We start from the raw sequence: 12,890 nt of genomic DNA, 5'->3' as shown, positions 1-12,890 counted from the left end.
GAAGTGTCAAGTCTGGGCAGCTGGGGTAGACCCAGGGCCTGTCTAGTAGAGAGGTAGATGTCACTGGCTGGAAACTGTCACCTGTTCCATACTGACGTGCCCCTTGTTGTCATCTTTGCACAGGCCAACAGAGCCAGCAGCAGAACAGCCATCCCGATTACAGCAAAGCATGGGAGGAGTATTTCAAAAAACAGAGTGAGTGAAACAGGCTTACTGGAGATGAATCAGCTCTTGTTACAAGGAGTTAACTCTAATCCAATGACTTGCATCTCCATCCCTGCCATTTTTAGCTTCCAGTCCTTTGCAGATGCCCTCTGGTCCTGCCCTGTTGGTGATGGTGCATGTAGTGCTCCCACGGAAAGCTCTCGGTTGTGCTGCCGCGTCTCGGGAGAGCAGCTCCCACTGAGCCCGGGTCCCCTCGTGCCCCTGCTTGCAGCCAGCCAGCCTGGGGAAACACAGAGCATGCAGGAAGTGCTGCTGGCAAAATCCAGAAAGCTGGAGCTGGGTTGTGAGAGGGTAGGAGAGCTCATGGAAGGTCACAGGCCTGGCTCTCTCCACCATGTTACAGAGTGCATGATCCCAACCTCTGGACTTGCTGTGACATGGAGCTGCTGGAGGCTTTGCGCCTTTGAGGATGAGGGGTGTGCAGGCTGTCAGCCTGTCCCTGCAGGAATGCTCTGGGTGCTTTCTGCCTGCTCTTGGCTTGTCCCTCACAGTCCAGCTTGGAGCCCATCCTGCCATCCCACGCAGCAGAGCCCGTGTCGCTCTGTCAGGTGTCTGCAGCAGCTGGAAGGGGGCTGGCTCTTCTTTAAGCTTGGCAAAAGGAGATCCTAAGCCTGGGCTTGGACTTCTGGAATTGCTTATCTCTCCCTTTTTTCTTCTTCCCCTTCAGGTCATGCTGCCAGTGCTGCTTCTCAGGCAAGTTCCCAGCCGGACTACACGATGGCTTGGGCAGAGTATTACCGACAGCAGGCTGCCTACTACGGGCAGACACTAGGGCAGGCTCAGGCCCACAGCCAGGTCTGTATTCACCTTCCCCAAACCCCTCTGCTCCTTCTCTTGGGCAATTGGGTATATCGGCCTTGCCCTAGTGTAGGGACTCTCCTTCAGGCTCACATGGTGAAACAGAGATGTTTTGTGGCTGAGGAAGTGATCACAGAAGTGTTGCCTCAACATTGAAGTCTTATTTTCGTGTACAGGGTGGGTGAGGGGTTTTTTGGGAGAGGACTGGGAGGTTATTTGTCTCTCCTGAGAGCCTTTCCTTATAGTCCCCAGGCAGTTGTTTGACTTTGAGGAATTAAAGTAAAAGGAATGATGAAACCAGGCTGGTGAGGCAGCACAGCACTGATGCATCCCAGAACTGTGAGTGCAGGCGCTGTCTTTCCTCATGCTGGGACAGGAGCTGTGTGTTCACCAGCTCCCTGACTCAAAAGAGACCAAAACCATAGAAAAATAATTTGTATTAACCTGCTTTTGAGTAAAATCTCCCCTCAGCTGTTACTCAGTGCACTGGAGAGTTGTGTGAGATCTATCCTGATCACACTCGGTGCTTCATGGAGCAAACAAAGCGGCAAAAAGTTTGTGCACAGCACAGGGGCACCTCGCTGTGGTCTGACACTTGTCCCCACAGCTCCACATTTAGCTCTGGCTCCCGGGAGCAGAGGCTGCTGTGGATGCCAGCCCCCAGCAGCTGCTCTCCCCTTCTCTCCCTGCTGACACCGGCGAGGTGGAGCCGGGCGCCGGCGCTCGCCGCGGGCGCTGGCCAAGTGTGACCTGGACGCGGCGATGAAAGGGCTTCTCTTCATTCCTCCCCGAGCCTGCCCTGCTAAAAAGAGAGATCTTGTTTGGTGAGGGGCAGGAGAGCTCTGGGACAGCGTTAGGGCAGAGGGCTCTGGTGGCAGCTCGGAGCATCCTTTGAGCTGTTTCCCGCTCAGCTGCAGCGGGGACAGACCTGTGCTGGGGGAGGAGGGCTCGGCAGCTTGGATAATTTCCTGCTGCTCAGTAACTTTTCCTTTTCCCTCCTCTCTCTCTCTCTTTCCAGGAGCAGTAGAACAAGGTCCTCGTGGCAATTTTTTTTCCTTGGAATCGTTGTGGAAGAAAACCTTTTTGTAACAGAGGTTTCTAGATTTGCAACATTTTGATGAAGACTTTTCTGTTTGTGAAACACTAGCTGTAGGATAATCTATACTGAACTTTTCTAAGAATCAGGAACTATTAGTAATGTACTAAACATATGGACATGCTGGTAATTTTGTTTCCAAATTTATATTAAGAAAAAAACCTCCGGGATTCTTTTTGGAGAGAAGCCAGAGAATTTGCAGGCGCCAAAACGTACCCCAGAGCTGTGACATTTCAACATGTGGGTTTTTTTGTGTGGTTTTTTTTTTTTTTTCCTTTTAATTTTCGATCTTTTCTGTTGGAACAGAAAGAGTGGCTTGGAAGTCTTAGGTGGTATGTAACAAATCTTAAAAAGAAAAAAAAAATTTAAACAGTATTTAAATATTCTTAAATATGTAAATTCATTAAATGTTTTACTTCTAATTTCTTGTATCTTGGCTGTCTTTGATTTTATTGCATTTTTAAAAAACTGAACTATGATATGTATTGTAATTAATGATATGATTTCTGTATTTGAAACAGTTACTGTTTGCAAGTTCGGGGGGGCATTTTGTAGGGTTTGTATAATTTCTAGAGTCTAAAGGGGTAATATAAAAACGTGTTAATTTTTTTAGCAATACATGTTTTCATGTCTCCATTGCTAGTTGCATTTATGTATCTAAGACCTCCAAGCTTGTTAAAAAAAAGAAAAACAAAAAAAAAAAGAAATGAAAAAAAACTTCTATGCTCTCAGAAATATAAATACTGTTATTTTTAATATTAAAATGAATCTGCTATTAGTACCTTTAACAAACACTGTGGAACATAAAACCGTATAAAAGTTAGTAACTATTTTTTAATTCCAAGGTGTTTTCTGCTTTTTCGTTTCTTTTAAATATTTTCTTATCTAATATTTGTCAAATTACCTAGAGAAATAAATGAATCTAGTATTAACCACAGTATGCTCTAAATAATTTTGATTTAATAAAAGGGATAATATGATTTCTGATGTTTACTGTAGTGTTTCTTGTACAGATAACAGTGTATTTTTAAAGGAAAAACGGAATTGAAGCTATTTTTTCTTGCATTTTTAATTGCCCTGCGGGACATTCCGTTTTTAAATGTACTGAATTTACTGTTCTTGGGTTCTTTCCTTATTTTTCCTTATGCTTGAAATGTCTAACTATAAAGAACCACGATTGGATAATGTTGAGCATGGTGTTTTAAAAAAAAAAAAGTGTTCTTTTTATTTGACTGACAGTTGCATTTTACACTCTATATAATAAAATTTCCACAAGGTGTCTTGTGGACCAAGCATTTCCCGTCTCTTGGACTCTGTTGTTCCCTCTCCGCTGCATCCCGGGGAGTTTGGGGTGTCACTGAGGGCAGCATCAGCAGTAATTCTGGAGAAACTGTCACTGTCACATCCCCCCGGTGCTGTGACACCGAGGATTCCCTGGAAGTTTCTGTGATTGCTGCCGTTAGGGCCAGAAGGGTCTGGGTGAACGCCGGGAGCTTTCCTCTGCAGCCCTGTAAGGGTTTCACTGCTGAGGAGTTGGCAGCCCCTGGTTTTAATGCTCTGGACTTGTTGCTCTTCCCCAGCTTTGTGGCTGAATCCATCAGGATCCATCCCTGCAAGGGGGCTGCTGGAGCAGCGCTGACGAGAGGGATGGGAGGGACGTGGCTCCAGGCATCCGTTATCGGATGTGATAAGGGCATTAGTTGTGCCCAGGCCAAGTTTGGCAATAACCATAGCTCCTTCAGGGGTCCCTTTCTTGTAAAATGTGAGTTCTGAGCTCCTCCGACCTCAGGCAGCTCCATCCCCTGCTCCCAGGCAGCCGTGGGGGTTTGTGACGGGGGAAGGGAAGAAAGAAGATCCCATCTGCAAAGCCGGGAGCGGGAGGCACATTGAGAGCCGGAAGAAAAGGAGATGTAGCATCTCTAAATATACCTCCAGAGAATCAAGAGAGACATTGAAAGATGGGATAGTAAAAGCCACTTGGAAAGAGGGGAGAGGGGGGAAAAAATGGCTAGAGGAGGGCATAAAGGCTGCTGATGGGAATTGGGAGCGGGCATTACCGAGAAGACTTCCTTCTAATTCATCTTCCAAGCTCTGTGCCAAAACAGCATTTGGCATGGTTCACAGGGAGCAATTGTGTGATAATGAACCCTAAGGTGTCCCTTAATTGAAGACTGAGGATTACAGATTGTGCCAATAGTCGTAAATGGCGCAGGATTGTGGGAGGATGCATTTTCTTAAATGTATCTGTAAGTACAGATGAGTGAGTCTCCCCAGTGAAATGCCCCTACTATAAATTATGGAAATATCTCTTTCTGATGCAACCTTTTATTGAGGGGGTGGGGCAGCAGCACAAGAAATAGTTTGCAAGCCTTTGAAATTTGGCTTGTCATTAAGATGGTGCCTGCAAAGCTGGGGTTTCATCAGCAGTCTGGTGTCCTGGAAGGATGAAGTGCTTGAAACGTTCCCAAGTTCACCAATTTGTTTTCCATTATTGCTGCCTGCTCTGGGCGGAGAGGCCGTGGATGCTGAGCTGTTGTTGAGTCCATGATGGGCTGGAGAGGGGCAGGGTTTGAGGCAGAGATGCCTCAGCACTTCATGAGGAGCTGGTGGCCTCTGGGTTCCTCCAAGCCCAAGCTCTCCTCCAGCCCTGCTGCTTTCCTGGTCTCTGTCCATCCAGGGCGTTCTGGGACTGGTCTGATGGTCACTCCCAGCCCAGGGCTGGACAGCCCCCTCACCTTTCACTCTGGGGTCTGCAGGCAGCTCCTCCTGTGCTGGCTCAGGTGTGTGGTGCAGCCCAGAAGTTGCTGCGGTGCCTTCAAAGCCAAATGTTGGTGCCCAGGAGAGGAACCAAAACTGCTCAGCTCTGGGCAAATTTAACCCCAGGTAATGTGGATTAAGCCCCAGCTGCACCGGGTTTTGAGGTAGGGAAGGTTTGTCTGTCCCTTTGGTAGGATCTGGATGCTGCATGGAGCAGGAGCAGTCCTGGAGGGCTGGGCAGGAGCTGGCAAGTGGGACACATTTGGGACTTTGGGGTCCATGAATGGTGATGGGGATGGTGCAGCCTTTTCCTCCTCACAGGGAGCCAGAGCCCAGCACGGGGCCATGCCAGGACAGAATCCTGAGGGGCAGTGAGGTGATCCCATGAGAAGACCTTCTGTTTGGGGAAGGCTCAGCCTCCAGAGTGTGGCGTTTGGGAAGTGGGGGACTGGAGTCAATGGCCCTGGCAGGAGGTGCCCAGCCCCTGTTCTTTCCTACCTTTGACAAAAATCCTCAATCCCTTTCCAGAGTCCCTGGCTCAGGCACACGATGGCTCTGCTCCCCCCAGAATTAATCCATCCCACTTCTGCCCAGCAGCACAGCTTTGCTGGGTGTGTGGGGGTGTCAGGACCGTGTCCCACGGGACCCCCCATGCTGGCAGCACCCACCCCACTCTGCGGGCAGAGCCTGAATCCTGAGCAGGCATTAACTGTGGTCCTTCTGCAAACCCTTTCTGAGCAGCAGCCCTAAAAACCCTGTCACTAAAGCATCTCACTGAGTCCAGGATGACCCTGATGCTCTCCCCTGCTCTGTATTTGGTGAGCCTGAACAGGAACGGCTCTTTTAGGAGTGGGAGACTTTGAGAAAGTCTGAAATACTTTCTTTAATTTTTCATGATTTGAGAACAAACTACATTATGGCCATTGTGAGTTAGACTGAAATTACTGTTGAAAGATACAAGATGTGGGACCTTTTTTCCCCCTTCTCCAAGTATTTAATATTTAATTGCATTAAAGGAACGCTGTATTTACAGTAATGGGCAGCGTGGTCAGGGCTCTCGCTCCTGGTGTTTAACATGGAGCTTTCCAACAGGATGTGGATGTGCACAAGGTGCCACCTGCACTGCTGCTTCTCCCCTAAACCCACCTGGTTCCTCCCACTCTCAGGGGGATTTTCAAGAGGATTGTGGTGCAGGGTGAGGAATCGGAATCTTGCGGTGCCAGTGTATCCTATCACGGAGCACGTGGGTGTTTACTCCGTGTAGGGAGCAGTTTTTCCTTCATTTGGCTGGTTTGGAGGTTTTTTCACTGGATTTGCTGTGGGTAGCAGCAGTGCAGGGTGCCCATGGGCAGGCAACGTTTCTCTGCTCTCACAAGGCCGGAAAAGACACAAAAGAAACTTTCAAGAATTTTAATGGTGGAAATGAGCAGAAATTGTTGTTATGCCATGTGAAGATGAGTTAAAAGAGCCACAGCTCCCGGGTCTGCTGGCAGGAGGAGACAGCGGCCCCCGGAGCCAAGGGTAGTGGGAGGGCAGCGAGCCCCACCCGTATCTGGGTGGCTCCGCAGTGAGTGCTGGGGATGGAGGAAGATGGCAGAGGAGAACCAGCCATTCCTGGGATGAAGGATTTGGGACAGTGGGTGGCAGATCTGCCCTGCCACTTCCCTCCAGCTCTGGGGCACCACGTACAAGGCAGGTGACCCAAAAGAGCATCCCTGGGGGTGATGTGGGGACAGGTACCAACAGCCCCCCAGATTATCTTCCTACCCTGCCCCTTATCACTTGAGGAAATCCTATTTCAAGGCCGCTCTAATGAAGCCTCTGATCTTTGCAGAGCCTGGCTTGCTCCTCTTTAATCCCGGCCGGGCCGGGGTGCAGGTGCCGCGGTCCCGGGGATTAGACGCTCCCTGCCCTTTGTGGGAGCCGTCACTCAGCGCGGCCTCCTTGTTGGGACCATTCGCCAGGGAATATTAAACTTTGCTGCCGTGGAGTCGTTACACGGGGAGGCCGGAGCTGCTGCTCTGTTTGTTTTGGGGGAAATAGGGCTGGTGAAGGGCAGGAGCTGCCGGAGGGCTCCTCAGCCCCACGCCGGGGTCACCCGTCCGCCGGGCAGCCCCATCCCCGTCACCCACCCCTGTCCTCCACCTCGCCTGTGCCAGGGCTCGTCCAGCCCCGCGGCCCCGGCCCTGGGGCGCTGCCCAGCCCTGGAGCAGGGGAGCTGTGGCTGGGTGCTGAGATCCTGGTCCTGCCAGCCTCAGCTGCCATCTCCCGCAGCCGGCTCCTGCCATTCCCCTGGTGCAGCCGGCCCGTGGCTTTGGCAGCTGCTGGAGAGGCTCGGCCGGCGTGGTCCTGGCTGTGGGCAGCAGAGCAGGGCAGGGGGAGCAGTGGGGCTCACGCACAGCCCCACACACTGTCCCCTCGGGCACCTCTCCCGGCTGATGTCTCAGCGCAGTCCCCACTCCGGCTCACAGCCCGCAGCTGGATTGGAGCTGATGCTGCAGGAGGGGATGGGATGTGGAACAGACGCGGGTGGGATGCGGGAGATACATCGACGGGCTGTGACTGTCCCATCCCCAGATCGCTGCCAGGAGGGAAGAAAACGCGCAGAGATTCTCCTGTCTTTGCGGTCCACATCCCCCCTCTGTGCCTCCGGCCACCCCGTGCCACCGGCCCCTGCTGCCGAGCCGCGGTGGTGGCCGAGGAGTCGCCACCGCGATTCGCCACAGCCGCGTTCCCTTTCGAGGCCGCTTGAGCTCGGACACAGCTGGGAAGGTGATTTTCTTCCTCTTGCTCCTGCGTGCCGTGCCACCCTCGCCGAAACAATCCTGGAAATAATACTTAAAGAAAGCAAGGGGGAAAAGAAAGGCAAGGAAGCGAGCGGGAGCGCAGGGGAGAGCACTCAGCATCTCTGCTCGGCTCCGCGGCCTCCCGCAGAGTGAAATGGAGGCAAATAATGCCCTAAAGCTCCTTCCCCGAGCAGCGCAATCAGCCCGCGGCTCCGAGGGGCTGCCGTGCCCTGTGCCGGAGCGTTTGCCGGGAGGGTCGCGGCTTCACCGCGCCAAACCCTCCGTGCCCGGAGCCGCTGGGCACTGCTCGGGAGCACCCGACCCCTCCCCACTGCTCCCAGCCTCTCGGAGGGCAGCAGGGACAGGTTAGCAGGGCGCGGTTTGGAGGGAAACAAGGGGCCATTCAGGTCCGTCCATGGATGTGGCACCCTGGGGATGGTCGCTCTCTTTTTGCCCCTGGGCAGGTGGCAGCGCATCCTCCTCACCGCGCACCTGCATGTGCCCTGTGTTGGCACTGGGATGGGGGATGCCGGGGGATGCTCTGAAGCAAGGGCTGCACCCATGGGTGCACCCTCCTCGGTGTCCCAGCCCAGCCACGGCCTCTCTGGCCCGTGATGGAGCTCCCCAAGTGATGGTGCAGGGGTGCTGCGTGGGGCGGGTGAAGGCACAGGTGGGAAGTCCCACCCTACAGAGGGAGCATGAGAAGGATCCGCCGGCCCCCCTCAGCCCAGGCTCGCCCTGGGCATGTCCTTGTCCTCGCCTTGTCCTCCTGCACTCCCTGCTCCGCCGGCGGGAGCGTTCCCGGGCGCAGGTAACATTTGGGCACATTCCCATAACCGAGTGTCACCAACTGCTGCGGCGGCAGGGCCGGAGCCCCTCTCCAGTGCTGCTGTTTGCTTTGCAGCCTCCTTAGCCCCCATTGACGCTTTTCAGCTCCAGCCCCTTCAGGGGGTTTAAGTAGGTAAAACCTGAGGAAGAGGCTATTTTCCTCCCTCCCTTTTGAGCCCTGCCTTGTGCCCAAAAGGCCCCCTTGTTTCACGCGTGCCAGTCACCTGGCTGGGCCCCCAGCCCCTTTCTCTCCCAGCCTCCCTTTTCTTTCTCCTTTCTCTCTTTTGACTTTTCCAGGAGCCCTCGCTCTCCAAACGAGCTTCAGATTGGATCCAGATTGAGGTCCCTTTGTCTTTCAAGGGTTGTACTAAGCTAATTAAATGTGATCCCAACAAATAAACGCAGATCTCCCCATTACATTCAGGCCTGCCTTTCAGGCAGCACCGGGCGGCCCCTCGCCCCCGCCCGCTCCGCGCAGGGTCCCCCTCATTGAGTCCTGGCCATTGAAAGCACTGCCAGGATTTCTTTTGTGCCGGGGGTCTCCGAGCCCTTTTTCCATCAGAAAAGACCCCCAAACAGCAGCTCGGCCTTTGTGAGTTTGCAAGCAAACGCCAAAGAAAAGCCCCCTGAATGCTTTAATAAATGACACATTTAGCAACTTCGGAGGCGCCTGGCTCCTGCGGCAGCCGCAGGGGTGCGATGATCCCTCCTGCCCCGGCTCCCCCGGCTCCCGCAGGGGTGCGATGATCCCTCCTGCCCCCCTTTCCCTCCGGCTCCCGGGGCATTTGCAGCCCGTGGAGGCGCGGAGGTTGCGGCCGGAGCAGCTGACCGCCTCGGCTCCCAGCCCGGCTCTCCGCCGTCGCCCTTTCCCGGCGCTCGGGGGGCGCACGGAGCAGGTGATGGGGTCGGCCGGGCCGCCCTGCGCCGGCACCGGGCACCGGGACATCGGGCAGCGGGCAGGGCGCGGCGGGGAGGCCGGGGCCAGGGGGCTTTTGAACTCAGACCCCATGGTCCCTTCGCCTCGTATTAGCGCTGGCAAATCCAAAATCGTTTTTAATGACACATACCAGCCCACCCCACCCCAGATCGGGGGCTGCGCTGGACTTTTCTCAGCTCAACTAATATCTTTTTAATGACTTTGGGAGGGGGCAGAGCCCGGCTCTGCCCTAGAGCCTGGATTGCTCCAAACAGATGTTGGGGCAGAGGGAGGGGGATGCTCTTCCCTGCCAGGGACTTTCTTCTAAAGTTCAAACGAGAGGGGAGCTTTCAATCACCGCTAAAAATGTATTTCTCCCCATTGAACAATGGGCTCCTTTCTGCGCCCGAGGGGACTCGGCTGCGATCGCGTTTCTGCTGCCGGAGAGGAGAAACCTCCAGTTTTAGGGCAAGAAAAACTCATCTTCGAAAAGGGCTCTTCCCTGCGCCGGTTATTTTCGTAGCTCTGCATCCCTCCTGAGTTCTACCCTCTACGGGAAAAAAAAAAAAAAAGAAAATAATACAAAATTGTACTAACGAAGCACTAATCCCCCTTCCGCGCTGCAGCCCTTCCCCGCCGCACAGGAGCCGCCGCAGATCTTTGCAGCGAAGCCGGGCAGCGAATGCGGGGTTTGAGGAAAGGATCGCGGCTGCACCGGCCCGGGGCAGCGGCGGCTCCATCCCCGCATCCCGGCTCCATCGCCAGCGGCCCCACAAGAGTTAAATTTTAAAGCAAATCAAATTCCCATTGGCCACTGTATATTATCTCAGCAGTCTTCATTTGATACCTCTTTAATACAGAAAGGAGCTTTTCAAACCCCTTTTCTCTCTTTTCTCCCCGCCACTCTTTAAGAGCAATAAATGTTCAACTGCAATAACTATAAATCAATCTCCGCTCTGTTCAAATCCTATTCATGCGAAGGGCTGGAAGAGGGGAGAGAGCTCCCCCCTCCCCCCCGCCCCCCAAAAAGCAGCTGCTGGGCTCTAATCTCCTTTCTTGCACTGTCATTCACCCTCATTTTTCCTCCATCACCCCATCCCTGCAATCTTTTCTTGTTTTGCTTTTCTTTTCTCTCTTTGCTGCATTATGATCCCATGTCTCCCCTCATCAGACCCCAACCTTGTCCAGATCCTGACCATCCCCTTGTAGGCTGTGAAAGAAAAGAAGAGTCCATGGATGTCAAATTGGTCTCAAAAAGACCATGAAAGATTGATTTGCTCCACTTTTCTTCTGCCTGACATTATTTCTGAGGGTCCTGAATGGGAAACCAGAAAGTCTGGGACTGGAATAAAGATGTTCTCTCTGTAAGGGGGAGACGGGGGGGAAAAATGCCCATTTACTCCTGGCCCATCAACCCTGCAAAACAGAGCAAAAGAAAAGAGGACTGTGGCTATTCAGAGTCAGACCAATATGTACACCTCCCAACAATATGCCAATATACTGAGGGCTTCTCTATTAACACCCATGAATATTAAAGTGCTCACTAAACGCTCAGAAGGAACTTTGGGAATATACACATGAAAATACAAGCAGCATTGTGCGGGGCTCAGAACAATGGGGCGGCGATAATGGCCCTTCTCTATTAACAGCCATGAATATTAAACTTGTTTCCTCTTAAATGTTAAAAAGGAGGGATAGCTGCGATATTAAAAAAGAGAAATGAGTAGGGGGTAGGGGCGGGGGGGAACACACAGCAAAGCACCTTCCTAGGACCGGGAAGAAGCTTTGGGAAACAGCTGGGGATATTTAAAACCACGCAGAAAATGGAAGAATTTTTTTTTCACCTTTTTCTACCACTGCCCCCCCGCACCGCCGAGCCCCCGCAGCCGGGAGCGGGGTTCGGCGCAGTCCGCACCGGAGCCGCAGGGGGTTCAAGAGCATCTATTATTTTTTTGTCCCGGGATAACTTGAAGGTTGAAGGGTTTTCCTGGGGAAACGGGGAAGGAAAAAAAAAAAAAAAAAGCAATCCGATGACTGGCTTGCCTCGGCGGCTGGAGGGAGCCGGTGTTGGGAACCTTTCCACCTGATGCGTTATGTTTAGCAAGGCTGAAATATTCTGACGGCTCCTCTAGCCAAAGTCCAGAAAAATAAAATAAACTTTTTTTTTTTTAATGTTTATTAAACCCCCAACAAATCCCTGGCAGGTTGTTAACCTCTCCTTTCCAGGACAGCGCGGCCTCTCGCCGGGCTAAGACCCGAAAGCAAGCGCAGGTTTGGGTGGGTTCCTGACATCTGCGTTGCTTCTTGATTAGATTAATAGAAATAATTGCACATACGTTGTAGCATCATTTCACCCAGGCCGGAAGACACTCCACAGTTTCACCCTATAAGACACCCACCCAGGGGATAGGCTGGGGGTTTGGGCTGTGCTTGGCTGCTGCTCCGGGCGCCGGGTGAGACCCGGCGGGGCTTGCCGGGACTCCGGGGTGCGGGAACCGGCCTTTGAGCGCCTGAGGACCTTGGGGGCCCAGCCTTCTCCCCGCAGCCCCTTACAGCCCCTCGTCCCCATGAAAATCAAAAGAACAAGGCTAAGGAGAGGGCTCTAAGCTCCGACACAGCAGGACTAGGTTTAAATCCGGGAAAGTTTAACCCTTTACTGAGCCGGCAAAGCTCGGGCCCCGAGGGGAGCGCTGGGTTTGGGGGCACCGCTCTGATGCCACCTTGCTGGGGAGCAGAGGTGGCTGCGGAGCTCCCCAGGGCTCGGCAGGGCGGGGATGGGCGCCGTGGCTGGCCGGGGGATGCCTTCGGGCGCGGGGACAGGGGCGATGCGGCGGCAGAGCCCCGGAGATGCTGCAGCCTCCCCGGGGCGCGGGTCCGGCCCTGGGGGGACACGGCAGGGCATGGTTGCTATTGCAGGGAGACCGGGGATCCACGAGCGGTCCCCAGTCCACACCTGGGCACAATTCCCGCGGGGATGTGGCGTTGGGGACCGGCCGGGCTGGTGGCGGCAGCCGGGTGAGCCCTGCCTTAGGGTCAAGCGGGGATCGGTCCCGGGACCCTCCCGGTGCTTGGGAATCCTCTCCCGGCATTTGGGGGAGCAGCGCCGGAGCCTCCCGGTGCTGCCGGTCCCGGCTGGGAAAGCCGGGGATGCGGGGGGCAGCGGAGAGCCGAGCACGGTCGGGACCAACTGCGGGAGCCTCAGCCCGTTCCCCCGGGGCTGCGAGGGCCAAACGCCGCAGAGCACCGGGAGCTGTCGGGCTCGGGGCCGCCGATTTCGTTGTGGTGTTCAATGGCCCCAAAGCGCAGCGTTTCAGTTCCAAAACGAGCGCGGGGGCCAGGTGGGGAGCGGGACCGTGCCCGAGGGTGCGCCCCGTCCGTGGGACACTGGCGGGGACATTTCTGCCCGTTCCGCTGCTGTTCTGCCGTGCCCGGCCGCAGGTGCCCGGGTTTGGGTTTGCCCGGGCCGGGAGGTGCAGGGGGCCGA

The 12,890-nt window shown here is 54.2% G+C and overlaps 1 protein-coding gene across 6 annotated transcripts in view; it reads left to right on the top strand.

Annotated features, from left to right (window-relative positions):
• The window catches only part of FUBP3 (far upstream element binding protein 3), a 39,551-nt gene extending 36,139 nt beyond the window's left edge, over positions 1 to 3,412 (top strand). For 4 of the 6 annotated variants that reach the window (XM_068211238.1, XM_068211237.1, XM_068211236.1 and 1 more), the window contains 3 exons: positions 124 to 195; positions 893 to 1,020; positions 2,042 to 3,412. In XM_068211238.1, coding sequence (XP_068067339.1) covers positions 124 to 195; positions 893 to 1,020; positions 2,042 to 2,050 — 209 coding nt within the window. In that variant the 3' untranslated portion in view covers positions 2,051 to 3,412. The remainder of the gene's footprint in view (positions 1 to 123; positions 196 to 892; positions 1,021 to 2,041) is intronic. The other 2 variants (XM_068211240.1, XM_068211239.1) reach the window with 1 other exon arrangement.
• The last annotated feature ends 9,478 nt before the right edge of the window (positions 3,413 to 12,890 follow it).

The sequence above is a fragment of the Anomalospiza imberbis genome, chromosome 21 (genome assembly GCF_031753505.1).
Source record: "Anomalospiza imberbis isolate Cuckoo-Finch-1a 21T00152 chromosome 21, ASM3175350v1, whole genome shotgun sequence".
Classification (NCBI taxonomy): domain Eukaryota; kingdom Metazoa; phylum Chordata; class Aves; order Passeriformes; family Viduidae; genus Anomalospiza; species Anomalospiza imberbis.
The sequence above is the reverse complement of the archived record's forward strand: the minus strand, read 5'-3'. Positions and strand labels throughout refer to the sequence as shown.